Source organism: Littorina saxatilis, linkage group LG4, assembly GCF_037325665.1.
Source record: "Littorina saxatilis isolate snail1 linkage group LG4, US_GU_Lsax_2.0, whole genome shotgun sequence".
Lineage (NCBI taxonomy): Eukaryota > Metazoa > Mollusca > Gastropoda > Littorinimorpha > Littorinidae > Littorina > Littorina saxatilis.
In genome coordinates, this window is record NC_090248.1 from 54085978 (window position 1) to 54106778 (window position 20801).

The 20801-nt window shown below is 39.2% G+C and overlaps 1 protein-coding gene across 4 annotated transcripts; it reads right to left on the bottom strand.

The window, feature by feature from the left end:
- Nucleotides 1-408: 408 nt before the first annotated feature.
- On the bottom strand, nt 409-20620 carry LOC138965101 (cysteine-rich with EGF-like domain protein 2). Of its 4 annotated transcripts, none has more exons than XM_070337231.1 (11): nt 19993-20618; nt 15929-16011; nt 14237-14291; nt 13735-13861; nt 11975-12063; nt 11079-11205; nt 10639-10740; nt 9754-9831; nt 8750-8845; nt 8342-8485; nt 409-887 (listed from the first exon to the last, which is right to left on the bottom strand). In XM_070337231.1, exons 1-11 carry the CDS (start codon nt 20122-20124, stop codon nt 727-729), a joined length of 1194 nt encoding a protein of 397 aa, XP_070193332.1. In that variant the 5' UTR covers nt 20125-20618; the 3' UTR covers nt 409-726. The 4 variants fall into 4 exon arrangements, with proteins under 4 accessions (XP_070193332.1, XP_070193331.1, XP_070193330.1 ...); XM_070337230.1 differs by lacking the exon at nt 409-887 and adding an exon at nt 5161-5695 and having other exon boundaries at nt 13735-13849; nt 19993-20620; XM_070337229.1 differs by lacking the exon at nt 409-887 and adding an exon at nt 5161-5695 and having other exon boundaries at nt 19993-20620.
- Between the last annotated feature and the right edge of the window lie 181 nt (nt 20621-20801).

Genomic DNA, 20801 nt, shown 5'->3' on the forward strand with positions numbered 1-20801 from the left:
CAGCTTCCCTGAAGTGCCACGCGCCGCTCTGCTTTTATACCCGACCCTCGGCCTTTAGCCCCCTTCATGAAGACCAAGTGCGCATGAAAAAGATCCTGTGTTATCCATGTCAGTTCGGTGGGTTATGGAAACACAAAAATACCCAGCATGCTTACTCAATGAAAGCGGAGTGAAGCTGACTATGCTCTCAGAGTATAGTGTGGGGAACCCAAATGGGCAAACGAGCTCACACGTCACCAGAATTTCTGGAACGCTGAAGATGAAGAAAATGAAGACTTCAAGTTAGTTATGATGTATGTACACCCCTATCCCCTTTTCAGACACGCCACACACTGGTTCACACAAACAACCACACACACACACACAGTGTTACCACTGATGCAAATAAAATAACTCGAAGATTGGAACTACAAAAGGCACAATGGTTTACTCAGAGAGAACTGACAACACACATAACCAGACATTCAATCACTGAATTATGACAGGCCACACATTTTTACGGAATTATACAGGAATGAAAATTAGATCTGTTTTCTTAATCTAACAAACAACTCTGCCAAATACTCCCATTTCCCACAGCTGGCCTGCAACCCAAACCCTTATGTTAAGCAAACATCATTGCAACAAGAACAAAACAATTTTAATGAACAATGAACATCAGAACAATTAAATTGTGGTCTTAATCAATTAAGTCTAAATGCAGTGTAAGTTTAAATGAAACGTTTATCACAATTCTTCTTTTGGTGTATCTTCAGTAGTTTTGCTGGCGTTTTCTTGTTCTGAAGTGCCTTGGTCTGGTTTTGATGTGTTGTCAGAATCTTCTTCTCTCTCTGTTGCTTCTTTCTCTTCTGGTTTCAACTCCGCCTCCTCCTCCTCTTCTTCCTCTTCTGAAATGATATTGTGTGCTTGTACAGAACAGGCTGAAAACCTACTTTATGCTCTAGCCATTCTCAGAAGAAAAAAATCCAGAAACTAATCATTTAATATGGACATCAGGACGCCAGGATCTAAACGTATGTGATGTTAGGAAGGATGATTCATTGCATATAACGTATGCTATTGCTTAGGCCACAAACACAAACATAAAAGATTGAGCATCCATGAACAGTAAGTTTCTAACATCAAATATTACAGAACAGTTTCCATTGCTTTGCAACTGAATTGTTAAGAAGTTGTAATGCCATACATGATATTGCACTTTTTTCCATCACTGTGATAAACTTTAGCATATTTATGACAAGTGGCTCTATCCCATCTCCCCCCTTCCCCGTCGCGATATAACCTTCGTGGTTGAAAACGACGTTAAACACCAAATAAAGAAAGAAATGCATACATGGTTTATTTCTCGCTTAAAATGTAACGTGTAATTTCCTCATGTAACTGACATACATCTGTCTTGGCTTTTACATGAAAAAAGAGCATCCTTTCATTTCCACAGCATAGCTTTAATATGTACAGGGTACAAATGCTGAATTAATTTCGCAGATAAAGATTTTCTTATCTCATGTAAAATCCTGAGCAGATCTTTGGAGTGATGTGATCGTTTACATCAGAAGGAATGTACCAGAAAATGAACACTTTCTTGAGCATGACAAACCCATTGCCTCCCAGAGCGCCCAAGAAATGCCCTCTTGACTTGAGAACCCATATTATGAAGATCCCGGACCGCCCATCATATACTATGATGCATATGATTATCTGCCTCTGTTACTTCTGGCTCCCTGCGAGCTTTAATTTTGGAAAACTCATTGTGATTACTTTGCTACAATATTTTAGTTTGAAATTGATACAGTTACTTCCCATGTTACTAGAGGCAAAGGATTAAATCATGTAAATGATTTCTGTCCATGTGTACTTGAAAAATAACACCTTACTGCAATGTAATTCTCGTAACACTTTCACACTTAACGAGTTGCCAAAGATCTTCAATACACCATGAGACAGGATCAGAAAACTACAACACCGACACACCCACAAGTAAAAGACAGCCCATAACAACATCTGTGCATAGCAGTTAGCATGGCAGTGTCAAATTGCAACATCACAAAGCCAGATAAAGCAATAAATTCATTTAAATCAATTTACGAAAAACATTGAGTAGATCAATTTCAATCACGAACAGGAAATCCAAAACACTGAAATTGAAACAAGTTGGCAAAGAAAGAGGACGAGGTAATACTATTCTTTCAAGTAACAGCTTGCCTTATCTCAAGAACTAAATTTGTTTTGAGAAGAAATAAACCTTGGTTCAATTTTTCTCTGAAACTATTAATAAAGTTTTATGTGCAAAGTAATTTACTTGCCTGCAAAATTTGACATACATGTATCTGAATTGAACTCTTATTAAAGTTGAGCGTTTGTGAGCACAAACATAGTTTAAAATAATGTATTCATCCATAAAAAAATTTAAAAAAAATTTAAAACACACATGCTTCCAGTAAAAAAACAAACAAACAAAAACACTTTTTTGTATTATCGGTTGATCAATCATATTTTGAGCAAAACGTTTTTAATGAGGTTGCATAATTATTTTGTAACTTCTCAACTAAAGTGAATTTCTAAAGTTCCACTATCGATTTCAAGAATATAACCATGAAAAAAAAAACCCACAAACATCTAAGCCCCATTCAAAGCACAACCGCTGAATGAAGTACACAGCATGTAAGAAACGACGTATCACAGAAGAATCAGTCCACTTGAGTACCACAGGAATAGTACATATATTACATTGTCAAGCCTCCATCAATGAAAGTGGTGTCAATCCTGTGCATTGCTGACAGCTGTGTCAAGTAAACTCAACCAAAAATGAGGTGTCTCCTTCCTTTACCCCAATAAGATCAAAGGATAGGTAATTTATTGAAGCAGGGGAACTCAACAATTAGACTGCCTTCCAGACTGCTGTGTAACGGACTGTGTTACAGTTGTAGTCCTGTTTATAGTCTCCTAATTTATGACTTCTCTTCTGTAAGACCCAGCTTCCTCACATTTTCTTTTCTTCTTCTAGTTCTTTTGCATTCATCGGCTGAAAGTCCCACGTACACATATTTTTTTGCACAAGAAGGTTTTTACGAATATATGTACTTGTCAATCCCTTCCCCCCCACCCATGCCATTTAGGTAGCCATCCTACGATACGGGGGAAGGCTTTTTGTTCAGAATCCATGTAAAGTTATCTCCCTTTCTAAATGTCACTTCTCGGACTTTTAGAACTCTTAAGGGGAGGTGGGCCAGTGCACTACCTTTTTTTTTATTTTGAATGTTCTATTGTGTCTAAATGTTATTTTATGAAAGAAATGAACAAATGATGACAAACAATAGTCATGTTTTGTATTTGCGGTTGCTGGTTTTTGTTTTACGCGACAAAAACAGTCAAAATACAGACAAAAGTGGAGTACAGGAGATACACGGATTTTCATCAGATGTGATTGTCACACTTCTAATTATTGTTTTATTTTATCCTTCTGGGTATGCTCTAGGGGATTACGAAGCAGATCTTGTTTATTATATTTATATTTGGAGTTAGGAACACTTCTTTGTTACAACTGTCAAACTTTAGGGTAACGCTTGCGAAATTATTTTTTGAAATAATCTGGATATGACTATAATAAAATTTCAGCAAAATCCCTTCGTAATCCCCTAGAATGTTATATTCTGCACAAACTACAAAAGAAAATATTGCTCTAGCTAAATTACAGCCAGAGAAATCGCGTAACTCAAGACGTAACCGTAGGCAAAATGGCTGAACTGAGAAAAACGACATTGAAGATTGAACACCACAGAAACACTATTGAAACAGACATACAAGGACAAAACTGTGTTATGAATGAACAGCTTAGTTTATTTGAATTGCAAACTACTTAGCCTTTAGCACGCCAGCAGAGAATTTATGCGTCCATCCCTTCTTTCCCTCTGTCAACCAGCATGGGGATACTGCCCCAGCGCTAAACGTGTATCAATGACCCGATTCTCGTTTGTATTTGCATGCGAATAACGGTATTTTTAACGGTAACTTACTTGAGCCAGAACGAGGCTTCTTTCCTTCCGTTATCTCGTCGTGTCTTATGCGCTGAATTTGTTGGTCGAAGTTTTCTGCTTTTGTTTTTACATCGATACAGTACTTTAGTGCTTCGACAAGCAAGATGGAGGATGATGAGTTTGAAACTTTTGTTTGAGTTGTTTTTTGACAACAAATCGTACGTGGAATCTGAACGATTTACTGAGGAAGCTCTTCGCAATGAACTGTGTATCGCGGTGAAGAAAATGACACAGTGACAGTGACGGAATTTACGAAAGTGCAGATTGATACAAACAGTTGCTGATCCAGTTTCGTTCGTGAAATGGCAGACCCAGCAAACATTACCGATAATCTGACTGATGTTGGATACTTTCTCCTGTTTTTGTTTTTTTGCGTAGCAAATGCTCGACTTGCTTGTCGAGGAGATACTGCTCAGAAACTGACTCAAATTCAGCGCAAAGCAAGCCAGTTGCAAGACGTAAAAAGTCTGCGCCATGCATGGCGTGTTCGGAAATGGCGACCTGTGGATCTGCGTGGAGATCAAAGCTTTCCTCTGTATCGGAAACACCGGCAGAATCCAAACTTTGGCCTAGTACCAGCGGAAATACTTGTTGTTGCTAACCGAACTAATAAAGACATTGTCCTCTCTCTTATTTCGAACCATTGTTATCGTATCAAAGGTTGTTTCTCAAAGAAAAATTCGCTTTCGGTTGTCACCGATCGTTTGATGTGTAACCAGGATGTTGTAAAACCGAGTGAACTTCGGGTGTTCCCGTCATGGCCGAGAGTCTCTTCGGTAGTTTCCGTATGCAAAATTTGTAAGCTGAGCATGCGCACTCACAAAGTAAACTGGTTCCCGATTTCGGTTTATGAAACGAACCAATGGATGTCGAGTACCTTCCAAATAAGGACATTTCCGTTCGATTCCGTTCGATTACGATTGCTGCTTTTGCAACGGACTAGTGGCTGAGTGAATGGAACATTCATCAAAACACTGATGTCATGTTATAGGTCAAGAGCTGCTGCGCAGTTTCGTATGTCGTGAATGCACTGTTTTGCTGAGGACAAAGCCGTAACTAGCCTTTGAAATGAGACATTTTTTGGCGGGGGAATATCGACTACAGAAGACAATCAATGCCACACATGTTCACATTTTGTCTTTATTGACAGATAAATAGGACACTTTTGACAAAAACACTGACACACATGGATGATAGGTATGTTATGGAAACATAATCTGCTAAAATACCCAAAACAGTGTTTTGAACGATTTGGTCAATTTTGCACTGGCCCACCTGCCCTTAAGGGGATACCACTATAGTCAATATCAAAATCAAACAGTCCAAAGTAACCTGTTAAAACTGGCCTAGCAATTTGTCTAATACTGTACTCAACAAGCTCAGGGGTCTGTGAAATATTAACTGTTCCACAGTGCACAAGATTTAAAGCTGACAGATCAGCGACAACTACTCATACTGGTTGATCAAGTAATACACAAGAGCAGAGTAGCCAGCAACAGGAACACTGAGCAGAAAGGGGTTGATGAGATAACAGAGCTTAGAGATGACGAGAAAGATAACAGTAATGCCAGTGAAGGCCATCATCGAAATCAAAAGGTCTGTTTCCCGTCGACTTAATTGCCACTCATCCTTTCCTTTCTTTCCTTCACTTTTTGACTTGTCTGAAAGAGAGGGAAACGGAAACCTAGCGTCAGAATGGTGCTGCTTATAATTGTCATTTTTGTGCAAGTTTCAAAGCAAAACGAAAAGAATCAGTCCAAGCGTAAGCAAACTGAACCTGCGGCTCATGCACTGACCAAGTGTGAACAAAAGGAATTAGTCTAGGCCTCAAAAAACTCAACCCGTGTTTCACCAACTGTACAAACAGCCTGAATGTGTTAAGAAAAGAGTTTGTTATACAATATTGCATGTCATGACTCAATCCAGAAGGCAAGAGAGCATAATTGTCAGTCAGAGCGATTTTGATAAGTACATGTCACCAACAAAATTACCATATTTTTGGCCTACAAGGCGCATCTGTTATTCCATTTTGAGCCCTCAGTCTATGCCGCATCTAGCACCTTTTTTGTGACTGAATTACTTTTTGTAGAGAACTTTATATCCACTCTAATTCCCTCAATCAACGGATTATATGAAAGGAGAAAGAAACAAACCATTTAATGGCATTTTGCGTTTAAAATGAAATCTGTTCTCATCCTTTTCTCCTCAGATGGAGTGATAGTTTATGTTTTCTACGAGCATCGCACAATCACATTCACTCTAACAAAGTGTGTAACGTTCCACAAACTTCTATGGTAAAGAAAATCAAGGGCTGAATAAAAGCATGACTTTTTCTAATTTAAGTTATTGAGACATCCCAGTGCACTAAGGGATTTATAGAGCAAATCGAGAAAATTCATTATTGAACGAAGCGCATAGCGCTGAGTTCAATAATTATTTTCGAGATTTGCTCTATAAATCCCTTAGTGCACTGGGATTGTTTCAATTACGATATTGTCAGTACCGCCATAGAAAAAAGAAGATTCCAAACGCACATTTTGCTACGCACATTTGAATAGGCATAACTGTGTGGTCAGGTCATGTACAGTAAGATCTACTTTTGTGTGGGGTGTCTCAAGTGTGGCGTGCTTTCGTCACACGCATTTTAATTTCTGTTGGTAAATTCCAGTGTAGCGTTAAGCTGAACAGTGATGATCTTTCAGAGAGACCTCATTTGAACTCGGAGAAAGGACTGTGCTCTTCGTTATTTGCGATTCGAAACCTCCGGTCGAGCTTCGACGGATTGACTGTGCGGAGTGAGTCCCCTTGAATTGACTACCCCTCGGGCGGGGATGTAGCTCAGTCGGTAGCGCGCTGGATTTGTATCCAGTTGGCCGCTGTCAGCGTGAGTTCGTCCCCACGTTCGGCGAGAGATTTATTTCTCAGAATCAACTTTGTGTGCAGACTCTCCTCGGTGTCCGAACACCCCCGTGTGTACCCGCAAGCACAAGACCAAGTGCGCACGAAAAAGATCCTGTAATCCATGTCAGAGTTCGGTGGGTTATATAAACACGAAAATACCCAGCATGCTTCCTCCGAAAACGGCGTATGGCTGCCTAAATGGCAGGGTAAAAAACGGTCATACACGTAAAATTCCACTCGTGCAAAAAACACAAGTGTACGTGGGAGTTTCAGCCCACGAACGCAGAAGAAGAAGAAGAAGAAGACTACCCCCCGAAGGACTCGACGGTTAGAACATTTTCAAAATAAATGTGGCATATTTCTCGTGTTGTATCTTCACTCATTGGGGAGTCTGATACTAAATATGAACGGTAAGAATGCTCTGAACCCTACACGTATTATATCCCCATCGTTTTTTCGTTCACATTTGCCCAATATGTTAATTTGCTGAGCGGGGTTTATGTCGTCTGCTAGGCTAGGGCAATCGAACCACTGCAGTCTGCACTGAGTCTGCACGCATGAGGCAGGCTGGTAATAAGTCTTATATATGGTAAGAACGTTCTGAACCCTACACGTTTTCGATTACGATTGTTCTTGCCTTGAAATAATAATTCGGAAACCATTCATTTACTGAACTGATGCAGTCGTATTTCAGTATAGTCTGCTACGTATGACAGAGTCGATTGAGTCAGTCTTCCAAACTGGTCTAGCTGGTACGTTATCGGAATAACACTTGTTAGCCGCTGGGAATTGTATACTAACTCATCATTTGGTAATGTGGATGATAAGCTACATGCCACTAACACGGCATATGAGAAGAATCTATGCAAGTCGGCGAAAATGAGATGAAACACAGCAGCTTCTATTTTTAGATCAGTGGCACTGTGGCACAGGCACATGCAATCTGTCAGAAAAAAAACCCACATCTGCTTTAATTGAGAAGCAGGGAATTTATGGTCATTTGGTATTGTGGAGAATATAAGCTACATGTCATTAATTAATTCTGAGGATGAGAGCACAGTCTCGCTTAGGCAAAGGGCGGAAGAATACGCTCTGTGGAAAAGTTAGTGCACTCCAAGAAAAACTCGCCATTAGCCAATCAACTGGTTCACATCAGTCATGTGACACCAGTACTTACTGACAATAATCTTTATCAGTTTATGCAGCCTACTACCTGTGCAATAAGTATGCATCTGAACTTCCAAGACTGTGTCTAAAATGAGAGATGCCACTTATGCACTGTCTCGCCTTGTAGACCATGAAATACGGTAAAAGGACAAACCATCAATGCAGCCAAGAAGCACTAGCAGCTAGTCATGAAAAACAGGAACAGTGAATTTTGTCCATAACTAAAAGGATCTACACACCTTTGGGTTTGAGCTTGCATCCATCTCCATCCTTGACGAAGCCTGCCTGGCAGATACACTTGAAAGACCCTGCAGTGTTGATGCACTTCTGTCCTTCCAATGTGCAGCGCCCTTCGTGCCCGTCGCTTGTGCATTCATCAATGTCTGTAAGTAGCCCAAGAAATTAATTATGACACTTCATTATAAATCAGATTAAGCATCACTGAAGTGAAGTTAAATCCACTGATCACAATGATGGTATGGTTTTCTCCACACACACACAGAGCAAAGAAGCACTTTAGAAAATACGACAGAAGAATATAACTGCTTCCCTCAAAATATCATACATTTCACATCATGGGTACACAAAAGCACTGTCAACCAGAATCCCTGCTAAAAGTGTACTATTCTGGGTTGCTGTGTACTCGCCTAAACATTCCATGTCCTTCTGCAAGTACCCATCATTGCATTCAGCGCACTTGTCAGCCCCTGGCCCTGCGCAGCCATTGCAAGCAACATTGCAACCTGAAAACAAATCATCAAACATCACAATTAACACACTTCAATTTTCTCCACTTTTGTAACATAAGAATTGCGAAACAACATGAAAGCTCCATTCACCTTTTAAAATTAACAATACTCATTAGCAGATGCGTTTCAACTGTATATCTTCTTCAGCAATACACAATAACACACTTCAAGACCCCGAATGTAAGACCTTGTTTTCTCAGATTTTCTGTTTATAACCTCTATAAATCTACCTCCATTTTCGAGGCTTCCTCTTTTTAATGGCCTGATTTTGTCAGATTTTGTTATGTCTTAAAAGGGAGGTTTTACTGTATTACAAAGAAATCTACTGATAGGATATCATGTCCTGTTGAAGAAAAAGTACAGTTGAAAGTCTCTATCAAAGTGTAGTGTTGGTTATCGACCAAGATGAGTCCAGTTTCCTCTGTTTATGTTTTAAATTTTTGGAGTAAATAGCTTATAACCTCACAGAAATGAAGTTATAAGGAGTAAATTTGCACATCATTTGTCAACTTTATTTAAAAATGTCCAGCTTCAGACATGATAGATTACACATGAACAAAATTGAGTGCTGATATGTTGTTTGATGGAAAGTTGTTTCTTCTTCTTCTTTGTAAATGTGTTTTGTTTCAAATACATGTAGATGTACAGTGGTATCTGCGATGAGAGACCCCTTTGATGAGAGGACACCTTCTGTAGTCCCTTTGACTATTATCCTGACCAAATGTATGGATAACTGCAATGTAGGGACACTCTTGGTTTCTTTTCAAGGCAGGTACCACTGTACACAGTTCAATTTATACCAAGGTTCCAAAACAGATCAACCCCAAAGAGGTGAAGCTGCCAATCCAAAAGATTATAACGGCACGCTGATTCTATGTACTCTACTGTTAACAAAGACATACGGAGGCAGGAATAGGATCCTTGTGTGTTGCTGCAATACTCATTCTCCTTGCAGGGGTCGTCTGAGCATTCATTGATATCTGAAACGACACCAGATATGGTACATGCATTCAATGTGTTGAACTCATTGACTGTCTCCCAGGTACGGATATATCTGTACCCACTCATATGGCTCTATATGACCAGGTATGGATATATCCGCTCAGACTGTTAGCTTCAGTCGCTTCCTGTAATGTCCATCTAACGTCTGCATTCCAGCGTGTTGATACACAGTTACTACACAGTTACTACAATTCTGAGTGACCTGCTGCAGCACAGCTGGTCTAGGCTAAAAACAACTTGGTCAACATAGGTGGGGTAGAAAGTGTTAATACAATACAATGACACCTAAGCAGATTCAGCTCAGTGAAGCCTATCTGGAACAACATAACCACAAATAGAAGTTTCAGCTTTGAGCCTTTGTGAAACCTGTCTGGAATAATACAACTTCACAATATTCAAAGTGTGTCATATAACATACAACCACACAAAGAAGCTTCAGCTAAATATTTCACACACTTAAAGAATGAAATTTGTTTCCAGCTCCTGACATGTCTCACTCATTTTTAAATTTCTTTCCTTCAACATTCTTGTTTATCATTTTAATTTATAAGAGCTGCTCATCCAATGAAAGCACAAGCATACACACACACGCACACACATGCATATACACACACACATTTTTGTTCAGCTTCTGACATGTTATTCTTCTTAACCCGATCCAGACAATGTCTCATTTATTTTTAAGTCTTTCTTTCGACAATCTTGTTAATCATTTCTAAGAGCTGCTCATCCAATGAAAACACAAGCATACACACACACACACAGAATAAAGTCTCCATAATTACCTTGGCAACCAGTGTTCTCGTCGTTTTTCCAGCCCTCCTTGCATTCATCACAGGTGTTGGGGCCATCTCCTGAGCAGGACGTCTTGCATGATATATGGCAAACTGAAACACACACACACCAAATAATTAGAGTTTTAATCAAAGCTGATTTCTCAATCTCAGTTTTATTTTTTTTCAGTGTGCATGCTAACAAACAAGAAATGTCCCAATGTTAATTTCTGAAGCACATGGCCATTGTTATTGATGTGGTTTTTCTCTCCTTCAAATTTATCCCAAAAATGTATATCAGCTCTGTGCGACAGTGATTCAAAGAATCTGATAAAGTCAAAGGCTTTGTAATGGGTTATCACTTGTTCTGTGTGGGGGTGGGGGTACAAAGGGGGGAGGGACAGCAGATTTGAGTAAACTGGTACATCATCAACTTCAGATGAACTGCTTACCTTTGCAAACGGTGTGGGTATCATTTTTGTGGTCTTCGTAATATCCATCATTGCAGCTATCACACTCTTTCCCTGAGTAGCCAAGCTTGCACTTGCATTTTCCTGACCCTTCCCTTGTGCCTTGACCCTGCAAAACATGATGAAAATGCTCATGAGTCATGTTACCTGTTTTTTGCATGCATAAGCATGTGTGTAACATGCACAAATGTTTTCTTTTATTTCTTTATTTGGTGTTTAACGTCGTTTTCAACCACGAAGGTTATATCGCGACGGGGAAAGGGAGGGAGATGGGATAGAGCCACTTGTTAATTGTTTCTTGTTCAAAAAAGCACTAATCAAAAAATTGCTCCAGGGGCTTGCAACGTAGTACAATATATGACCTTACTGGGAGAATGCAAGTTTCCAGTACAAAGGACTTAACATTTCTTACATACTGCTTGACTAAAATCTTTACAAACATTGACTATATTCTATACAAGAAACACTTAACAAGGGTAAAAGGAGAAACACATGTTTTAATAAACAAGTAATGCTGACTGGAACAAGATGTGTACAGTTGTTCATGTTGAGTTGTAAATGGTCACTGTGCCCACAAAGGTGGAGAAACAGGCATTCAAACGTATGGGTTTAAGACAGAGGGACAAATCAAGATGCCAGATCACCCTCACACACACACACACACACACACACACACAAACACACATTCAAACACACACTCCCACCTACCAATAAGAATAGCTAACAGCTAGCTCATCACAAAATTATTTCAGAACGGGGGAAGGTCAAAGAAAGTTCAAAGTATATACTGGGTGAGGGAGAGAGGGAAAGGAGAAAACAGAAAATAGGGAGATACAGCAACACAGAAAACAGGCTTAAAATGAACTAAATATACATACATCACACTCTCCATTCTCCTTGCAAGGTCTTTCTGCGCCACCTGTGCAGGCCTTACATGATGGGCCAAAAGTGTTGTTCGGACAGCATGCTGAAATACAGATTTAATTCAACATCATCTTTCACCTACATCATTTCACTATTATAGTTCTACAAGATCCATATTTACCTCACAGAGCTGTTGCACCCAAAATAATATCTATGTTTGATTGCAAGTCACAGGGAAAACATAACACACCAGTACTTATGGTAAAGTGATAAAACTAATGCACAGCCTTTTCTGTTACAGTGGAACCCGTTTTTTATGACTCCCCAAATAAAATGTCCCTCTTTTTAAGACCATTGTTCAGATTTGTTGTTCATAACCTGTGTAAATTCACCCCCACTTTAAGACTCCCTCCTTTTTAAGGCCTGATTTTCTCAGATTGTTGGAGGTCTTAAAAGGGGGGTTCCACTGTACATCACTTCTCTATTATAGTCCTAGGAGATCAATATTTACTGCACAAAGCTGTTGCACCTAACATAATATTTCAATGGAATTTCCACTGTACTATTTGATTTCAAGGAAAAACATAACACACTAGTACTTATGGCAAAGGGATAAAACTAATGCATAGCTATTCTGTTAGTAATTCCAACAGACTGTATTCACTGGCTGTCAAAACAATAGGTTGCCTCCTGTCAAACAACTCTCACCCCCCCCCCCCCCTCTCCCCTCAGCTATGTGACTGTAGCTACCTGCCATAAAAGGACACCCTTTAAACCAACTGAAGGTGTCCTCCCTGCACCGTAGGTGGCCTGTCACACAGGTATATGACGATCATGGTAATGGATAAAGGGACTACAGAAGATGCCCTCGATTGTGAGATATATCCACACATGAGAGGGGCCTCACATTGAAGGTATAGTGGGACCCTCGATTGTGAGATATATTGTGAGATATTGTGAGATATATCCACACATCAGAGGGGCCTCACACTGAGGGTATAGTGGGACCCTCGATTGTGCGATATATTGTGAGATATATCCACACATCAGAGGGGCCTCACACTGAAGGTATAGTGGGACCCTCGATTGTGAGAGATTGTGAGATATATCCACACATCAGAGGGGCCTCACATTGAAGGTATAGTGGGACCCTCGATTGTGAGATATATTGTGAGATATATCCACACATCAGAGGGGCCTCACATTGAAGGTATAGTGGGACCCTCGATTGTGAGATATATTGTGAGATATTGTGAGATATATCCACACATGAGAGGGGCCTCACATTGAAGGTACAGTGGGACCCTCGATTGTGAGATATATTGTGAGATATTGTGAGATATATCCACACATCAGAGGGGCCTCACATTGAAGGTATAGTGGGACCCTCGATTGTGAGATATATTGTGAGATATTGTGAGATATATCCACACATCAGAGGGGCCTCACACTGAAGGTATAGTGGGACCCTCCTCCTAAGACCCCCCACTGTACAACTCCCTCCCTTTTAAGGCCCTTTTTTCCACAGATTTTGTGTCCATAACCTCAGTAAATGTACCCCCATTTTAAGACTCCCTCCTTTTTAAGACCTGATATTCTTAGTTTTATGTAGGTCTAAAACGTGGGGTTCCACTGACTATACCACCATTTTTTTGTCTGCCTTTGCGAACAGCTTGCCCTAAAATTAGCTGCTCACAAAACAGCAGTTATGGAAAAAATTGTTTCTGTACACAAGCATCTCTTCTAATGTTTTCTATTATTTCAGATATCTCACCTTTAACATTTTCTATGCAGAAGTAGCGGTGGAACTCAACCTCCACTTTTGCCAGGCCGGAGTTAAACCAAAACTCCTCTACAAGTTCTTCATGTGCTTCTAGCATTTGAGGACACTGAAATTCAGACTAGAAACTATTATGAGAAATCATTGTGAGAACAACAACAAAATGTAACTTTGTAATGACACAGGACAAGCAAACAAAAAAGGAAACATACAAATAATCTGTAGTGCAATCGACAACCAAACGGTCAGAAAAAAACAGACGAAATCAAGTAAGCAAAAAAGTTGAAGAAGTTTTAAGTTTATCACTTTATGGTAATCTTCTTGCTTATCCTGTACAATAAAATTTGAAGGTCAAAGTTTGAACATACCCAAGAAGTTATGATTAATGTTAGTAAACTTACTCTTAACATTATTCATCCAATTTACACTGGAAACAGACACACATTTTTGTCACTTCTGGCTTATTCTACCCCACAGAATGAAAGATAATAAATACCTCTTTTCCTGCATCTGAGCACAGGTCATCCATTATCTCCGTCAGACGCACTTCGCTGAAATTACTAGCTGTGGTTAGTTTACATCCTACATTTGCTTATAATATCACTTTACATGATGGTAATCGTAATATCTCTCATAAAATGAAAATACAAAAAGTTTAAATTCTCTCATACATTTTCTAACCCTTCAATGTGTCTAATGAGTCCATCAGACCATTCATTTTGAGAAACAAACAACTGCAAGCCTGTTAAAAAGAACAAAGGTCCTCATCTTCATTACATTTCAGTCTTTTTAGTTAATTGATTTACAAATATCTCTGGCCATAATTTAAAACCAAATTTTTGTCCTTGACAGAAAAAGCAGAAATTCTTTTTTTTAAATCTTCATGTAGCACACACCGATGTCATTCTACTTAGTCTAAGGTTCAGCAAAATCATCAATAAATAAATTCAAACAATTTAAAAAAAAAAATTCAAATTCAATGATGAAGCAATCACACATAAGATAATACAAGCCGAGAAACAACAAAGCCATGAGATTGAAGTTTTGCAAGAGTTTGCAGTCTACCACATAATGTACCAGAAAACAACACTTAGTCTGATCCAATCCATATAACTCACCTTTCTCTGTATGTTTGTAATTCAGCGTAAACAACGTCAACATTTGTTAGACAATCATTTTCACACAATAAGACTTGCACACATGAATGCCATTACACATCTCTCTACTCCTCCACAAAAAAAACATCTCCGATCACCCCCCCCCCCCCCCCTTTTCAAAACAAGAAGTTACTTCAGTGAAACCCCCCTTTATAAAAACCTGATTTAAGCCACCCCCCACCCCCTTTTTTTAAGACCTTTCTATCTAAGATTTTGCGTTCCTAACCTCTGTAAATATAACCTCATCTTAAGGCCCTGTCCATTTTCAGCCCAGATTTTATTTAAATTTGTTGAGGTCTGAAAATGTATTTACACATTTGCTTTATGAGCTTCCTGGTTCTAAAAACATTTCTCTATCTTCTTCGCAACAAGATATTATTAAAGCTAACCAAGAGCCATTAGTTGTATTTCTCATTTTGATCTCTTTTGAATCTGTGGTATATGTCTCATTCATAGCGCAGGCCTCTAAATATCTGCATGAAAAACAGCACCTAGTTGACTATGTCACCGGATACATTTACCTCAGAGTAAAATCAATCTATCAAGCCTTCAGAGAGTGCAATCTCCATAAACGCTGCTGTAGTTTTTAACAAACTATCATGCTGGAAAGCTCTCAGAACCTTACTAATGGAGACATCATGAGAACATCCAACAACCAGCCACAATCAAAAATCAATAACTGTGGAGATTGAGCTGTACAGCTCAAGCCTACAATGGTACTGCGCAGAATAAAATCAGTGAGGCAATTTCACTTGACATGTTTTTTCTCTCTCCCAGACACATGTACACATACCCTGCACATATTATGTTTACTGCTGCTTACCGACATTCCCAGTAAATTAATATGACCAAAGGCCGGAACCTGGAAACAAACGCAGCATAACCTTTGTAAAAACGATTAAAAAAAGTATCTCTTTTGGAGGAACATGAAAATTGAACATGACTTAAAATTAAACTTACGAATTATTTGAATTTAGCCATTACATTATAGAAAAGAAATTCAAGAAACATTTTCTGTTTCAAATTTTAACCTGTTGGCATATTGACCGAGTCGACTCTCTTCCCAGTCCGTGTTGCCTCCTCCATAATTGGACTTTTTGGTGCGCTCCAGACCCTGAAATAGTCAAGATAAGGATTCAATGTGCATGGAAAAAAAATATATTATCCTTCATCCTTGAATAAAACTTGCACACCATGAGTAACATGAAGTGAAAATTTGCTTTTTTGCTTCAGAGGTAAGCTTATTAAATTTTCTTAAGAAGTATGCTAGTAGCTTTACCACCCACACGTAAGAAACTAGTACACAGTCTAATCACATGCGAAATGACTGCAAAAAAATAGAGTTCAGAAGTGCATGTGGGGTATGAAAAGTCCGAGAAAAAAGTCAGAACCAAGAACACAATCCCAATGGGACAGTTGTGCGGAAGAGGTTTAACTCCAACATTTTCTGTGGGTGCACTTCATGTTGGTGTTTTTTCAGGGAATGCACCTGGGTGTAGTTCCTGGTGTTTTTTCTCCGATCTTGTTGGAGTTGGTGTGACATTTTGCTACACCCTCAAAATAACATTTCTTGCCAACAGTTTGTTGATCTCAAAACGCTCCAACATTTAACATATAATCCAAAGTGCAAAAAGATGGTTATAATGACTGTACCATAAACAACGATATTCGGCAAATCATCGTACAGCGTAACACCATAATTTTATTACCACTGGACCAACACCCAGCGATATCGCTGTGCTGTCAGCTGTTTAATTCACACAGGTTCTACCTCCTGTTGGGTTATAAGTCAAATCATACGTGCCATGGATCATGACTGCATAGCAGTACCCTTTAGTCATATATATATATATCAAAGTGAAAGACTGAAACTGAACGCAGCAGTTCATGGCAGTCTAGCGTAGAACACGAGATTGAGCGTGATCTGTTTTTCACCAACAAGAATTTGAGGTTACAACATCCACCCCACCCCACCCCCTCCCAGGCTATATGACAACATTTTGAGGACCACATACACGTACGAAACAGCAAAAAAAGCTAACAGAGTCTCTGACTCTGGTATGACATAACATTGAGTACAAGTCAAAAGACGTCACGGTCCCTCTTTTCAAATCGCTTGTTCGCCCTATACTTGAGTATGGGAATGTGGTAATGTGGTATGGTCACCCTCATTAAAGAAACATATAATACTAATTGAAAGTGTTCAGCAGCGTTTCTCGAAAAAAAATTGCTGGCACTAAGCTATGAACAGAGATTGAAATTCCTTAATAATAATATGCCAAGCCTAGAGTACAGGAGGTTGCGAGGCGATGTGATGGAGACCTATAAAATATTACATAGTCTTCATCATAAAGTTTATGATATATACGCGCTACTAATTCACTACTCCTGTTACATGAGGGTTCAAGCACAAGAGGTCATGATTTTGAATTAAAAAAAAACCTGTTAAAACTAACCTGTATGCAAACTTCTTTACTAATCGTGTTGTAAATAACTGGAACAATTTGCCACCCAACATTGTGTCAGCAGGAACACTAAACACGTTCAAAAACTTACTTGACAAGCACTGGAGACAATTTATGTTCTCTACAATTACAAATTTAACTCAATTGAGATCGTCCTAGGACGTGCGCAGCGCAAAAATATAAACAACAATATTTCAAATCACTAGTTGAAATACATAGAAGGCAAAAGGCTGAAAAGCCTATCAGGCCGCTTATGTTACGTTATGTTATAAATCAAATATAGTAGTTTGTCATCATTTTCACTAGTTTTCATTCACAAACACCTGGGAAATAAATCTCATGTTCTCCATGCAATAAATCGAGGTGGTGAATGGGTTTGAGCTTTCAGGTGAAACGTGGATTGTCAAAGTAAAAGCCAATCAGGCTGATTGTTTGATGTGTGGAACCATCGCGGCTTTGGATTTGTGTTTCCGAGGACAACGATTGTAAGCATTCACTCTCAAAGACCCAATCAATGTTGATAATTACCGCGGCGACTCATGGTCAATTTGCAACTTATCTCTGTAATCGCAAAATCCACAACGAAAAGTCATAAACACTTAAAAAGAAAAGAAATATGCTCAACACTTACTGAACTCACACGTATGATCGCAGCTCTACAGCATTTTCAGACTGGAAGAAAAGCGTCAACAAGCTACGTTTGACGTCACATACAAGGTTGACATGTTATCTCGAGCTACTGTGACGATGCTTTGTGGCCCGGAGTTGGATTCTAAAAATTCGTCTCCCTGTGGGTTATTGTGCATTTTGTTGCACAACCAAAATGATGACAAAAACGATGTTTGGTGGCTTGTCGTCAGACCAGCATTTTGTTGTTGGTCCTCGGGGAGCATATCGCCTTTTGTCTCATATTTATCAACCGCGGCCTTCGGCCTTGGTCGATAAAGATGAAACAAAAGACGATATGGTCCCCTTGGACCAACAAACAAGTCGCGTAAGGCGAAAATACAATATTTAGTCAAGTAGCTGCCATTTTTCAGCAAGACCGTATGCTCGTAGCATCGTCAGTCCACCGCTCATGGCAAAGGCAGTGAAATTGACAAGAAGAGCGGGGTAGTAGTTGCGCTAAGAAGGATAGCACGCTTTTCTGTACCTCTCTTTGTTTTAACTTTCTGAGCGTGTTTTTAATCCAAACATATCATATCTATATGTTTTTTGAATCAGGAACCGACAAGGAATAAGATGAAAGTGTTTTTAAATTGATTTGGACAATTTAATTTTGATAATAATTTTTATATATTTAATTTTCAGAGCTTGTTTTTAATCCGAATATAACATATTTATATGTTTTTGGAATCAGCAAATGATGGAAAATACGATAAACGTAAATTTGGATCGTTTTATAAATTTTTATTTTGTTTTACAATTTTCCGATTTTTAATGACCAAAGTCATTAATTAATTTTTAAGCCACCAAGCTGAAATGCAATACCGAACCCCGGGCTTCGTCGAAGAGTACTTGACCAAAATTTCAACCAATTTGGTTGAAAAATGAGGGCGTGACAGTGCCGCCTCAACTTTCACGAAAAGCCGGATATGACGTCATCAAAGACATTTATCAAAAAAATGAAAAAAACGTTCGGGGATTTCATACCCAGGAACTCTCATGTCAAATTTCATAAAGATCGGTCCAGTAGTTTAGTCTGAATCGCTCTACACACACACACACACACACACACACACGCACACACACACACACACACGCACGCACATACACCACGACCCTCGTTTCGATTCCCCCTCGATGTTAAAATATTTAGTCAAAACTTGACTAAATATAACAAGAAGAGCAAACGCTCGATCGAGTCACTTTCGCAGTTCTGAATATTATATGAGGCATCAGATGGACAGGAAGAAATTGCTATTCACAACACAATACAGATGTAAATAATTTGATGTAAAGAATAATCCTATAAAGTTTGAATCAAATCCGATGAATAGTTTCAGAGATATGATATTTCAATTTTTTTCCTTCAAGACATACCTGTGACCTTGAAAAAGGTCAAAGGTCACCAAAGCAGACGTCAAAGTGTAGAGGTCACTGGGAGTCACGTTCACATAAAATTTGAGCCCGGTCACTTTTATAGTTTCCGAGAAAAGCCCAACGTTAAGTTGTGTGTTGCCGAACAGAAAAGGCTAGTTATCTCCCTTGTTTTTCTGATAACGTTCGTAAAAGGCTACAGATGTAAATACTTTGATGTAAAGAATAATCCTACAAAGTTTCAATCACATCCGATGAACTTTGTCAAAGATATAAAATGTCTAATTTTTCCTTTGACGCTGACCTGTGACCTTGAAAAAGGTCAAAGGTCAACGAAACCATCATTAAAGTGTAGAGGTCATTGGAGGTCACGACTAAACAAAATATGAGCCCGATCGCTTTGATAGTTTCCGAGAAAAGTCCAACGTTAAGGTGGTGTCTACGGACGGCCGGCCGGACGGCCGGCCGGACAGACTAACACTGACCGATTACATAGAGTCACATTTTCTCAAGTGACTCAAAAAGCTGGTCTGTCAACAAGCCACCAAACATCTTATAATAGTGCCTGTAACTTCATAGTGCATACTTGCCTTTGCAAAATTTCTGACAATCTCTTTACAAGTCGAGCACTGAGGTCCTTTCTCCTTCTTCTTCTTTGCGTGGATGACGGAGACGATCAATAAAAATGTAACAAATGTTAATGCCAATGATATGAGTTTCATTTTGGAACCCTGTGTGGAAATTGTTGACTGGAATTGGTTTCAAGGAGTAAATATGCCAGTTAATATAGTTTATACCAACTACAACTGATCACTGTGCAAGGAAGTTTGAGACTATACTTCAGCTAATCTTCCTGGAATCTTCATGCATCATGACACTAGCAAAATGTCACAGACATCGTCGTGTCTTCAGCCTATGCCGCCACCTCCATTTCGTTTGCCACTGCAATTATTGCAGACGACACAAACGTGAGTCCTGTGCAATGTTTACTGTCCTGTCGTCTGCCCCGTCTGCAGAAGGGATTCCCACAAACACAGCTCGTAACACCGGCAGTTTTGGCCTGAAGTGTATTAGATCAGGTTTAAAAGAAACTAAGAAACCTTTCTTGCACTCCAATCAGACTGAACCCTGTTTAAGGTGTATAGAAACTCAGAGATTTCTGGAAAAAATACCGGCTCCCAAACGGGACATTTGAAGTCTTTTAGTACATGTGGCTATTTACAACCAATCAGCGTTAGCCACGATCTCATTCTCGGGCCTAAGATTTCCGTCAATCAGAGTTATCAAGATTTTAGGCTTTGAAATATTGCATTTAAATATTTCCAGAAGTTGTAGAAAAACCCAGCAATGAGGTCTTTTTAATATTTTGAGCCCCAGTGTCTACTTTGAGTTTCATAAT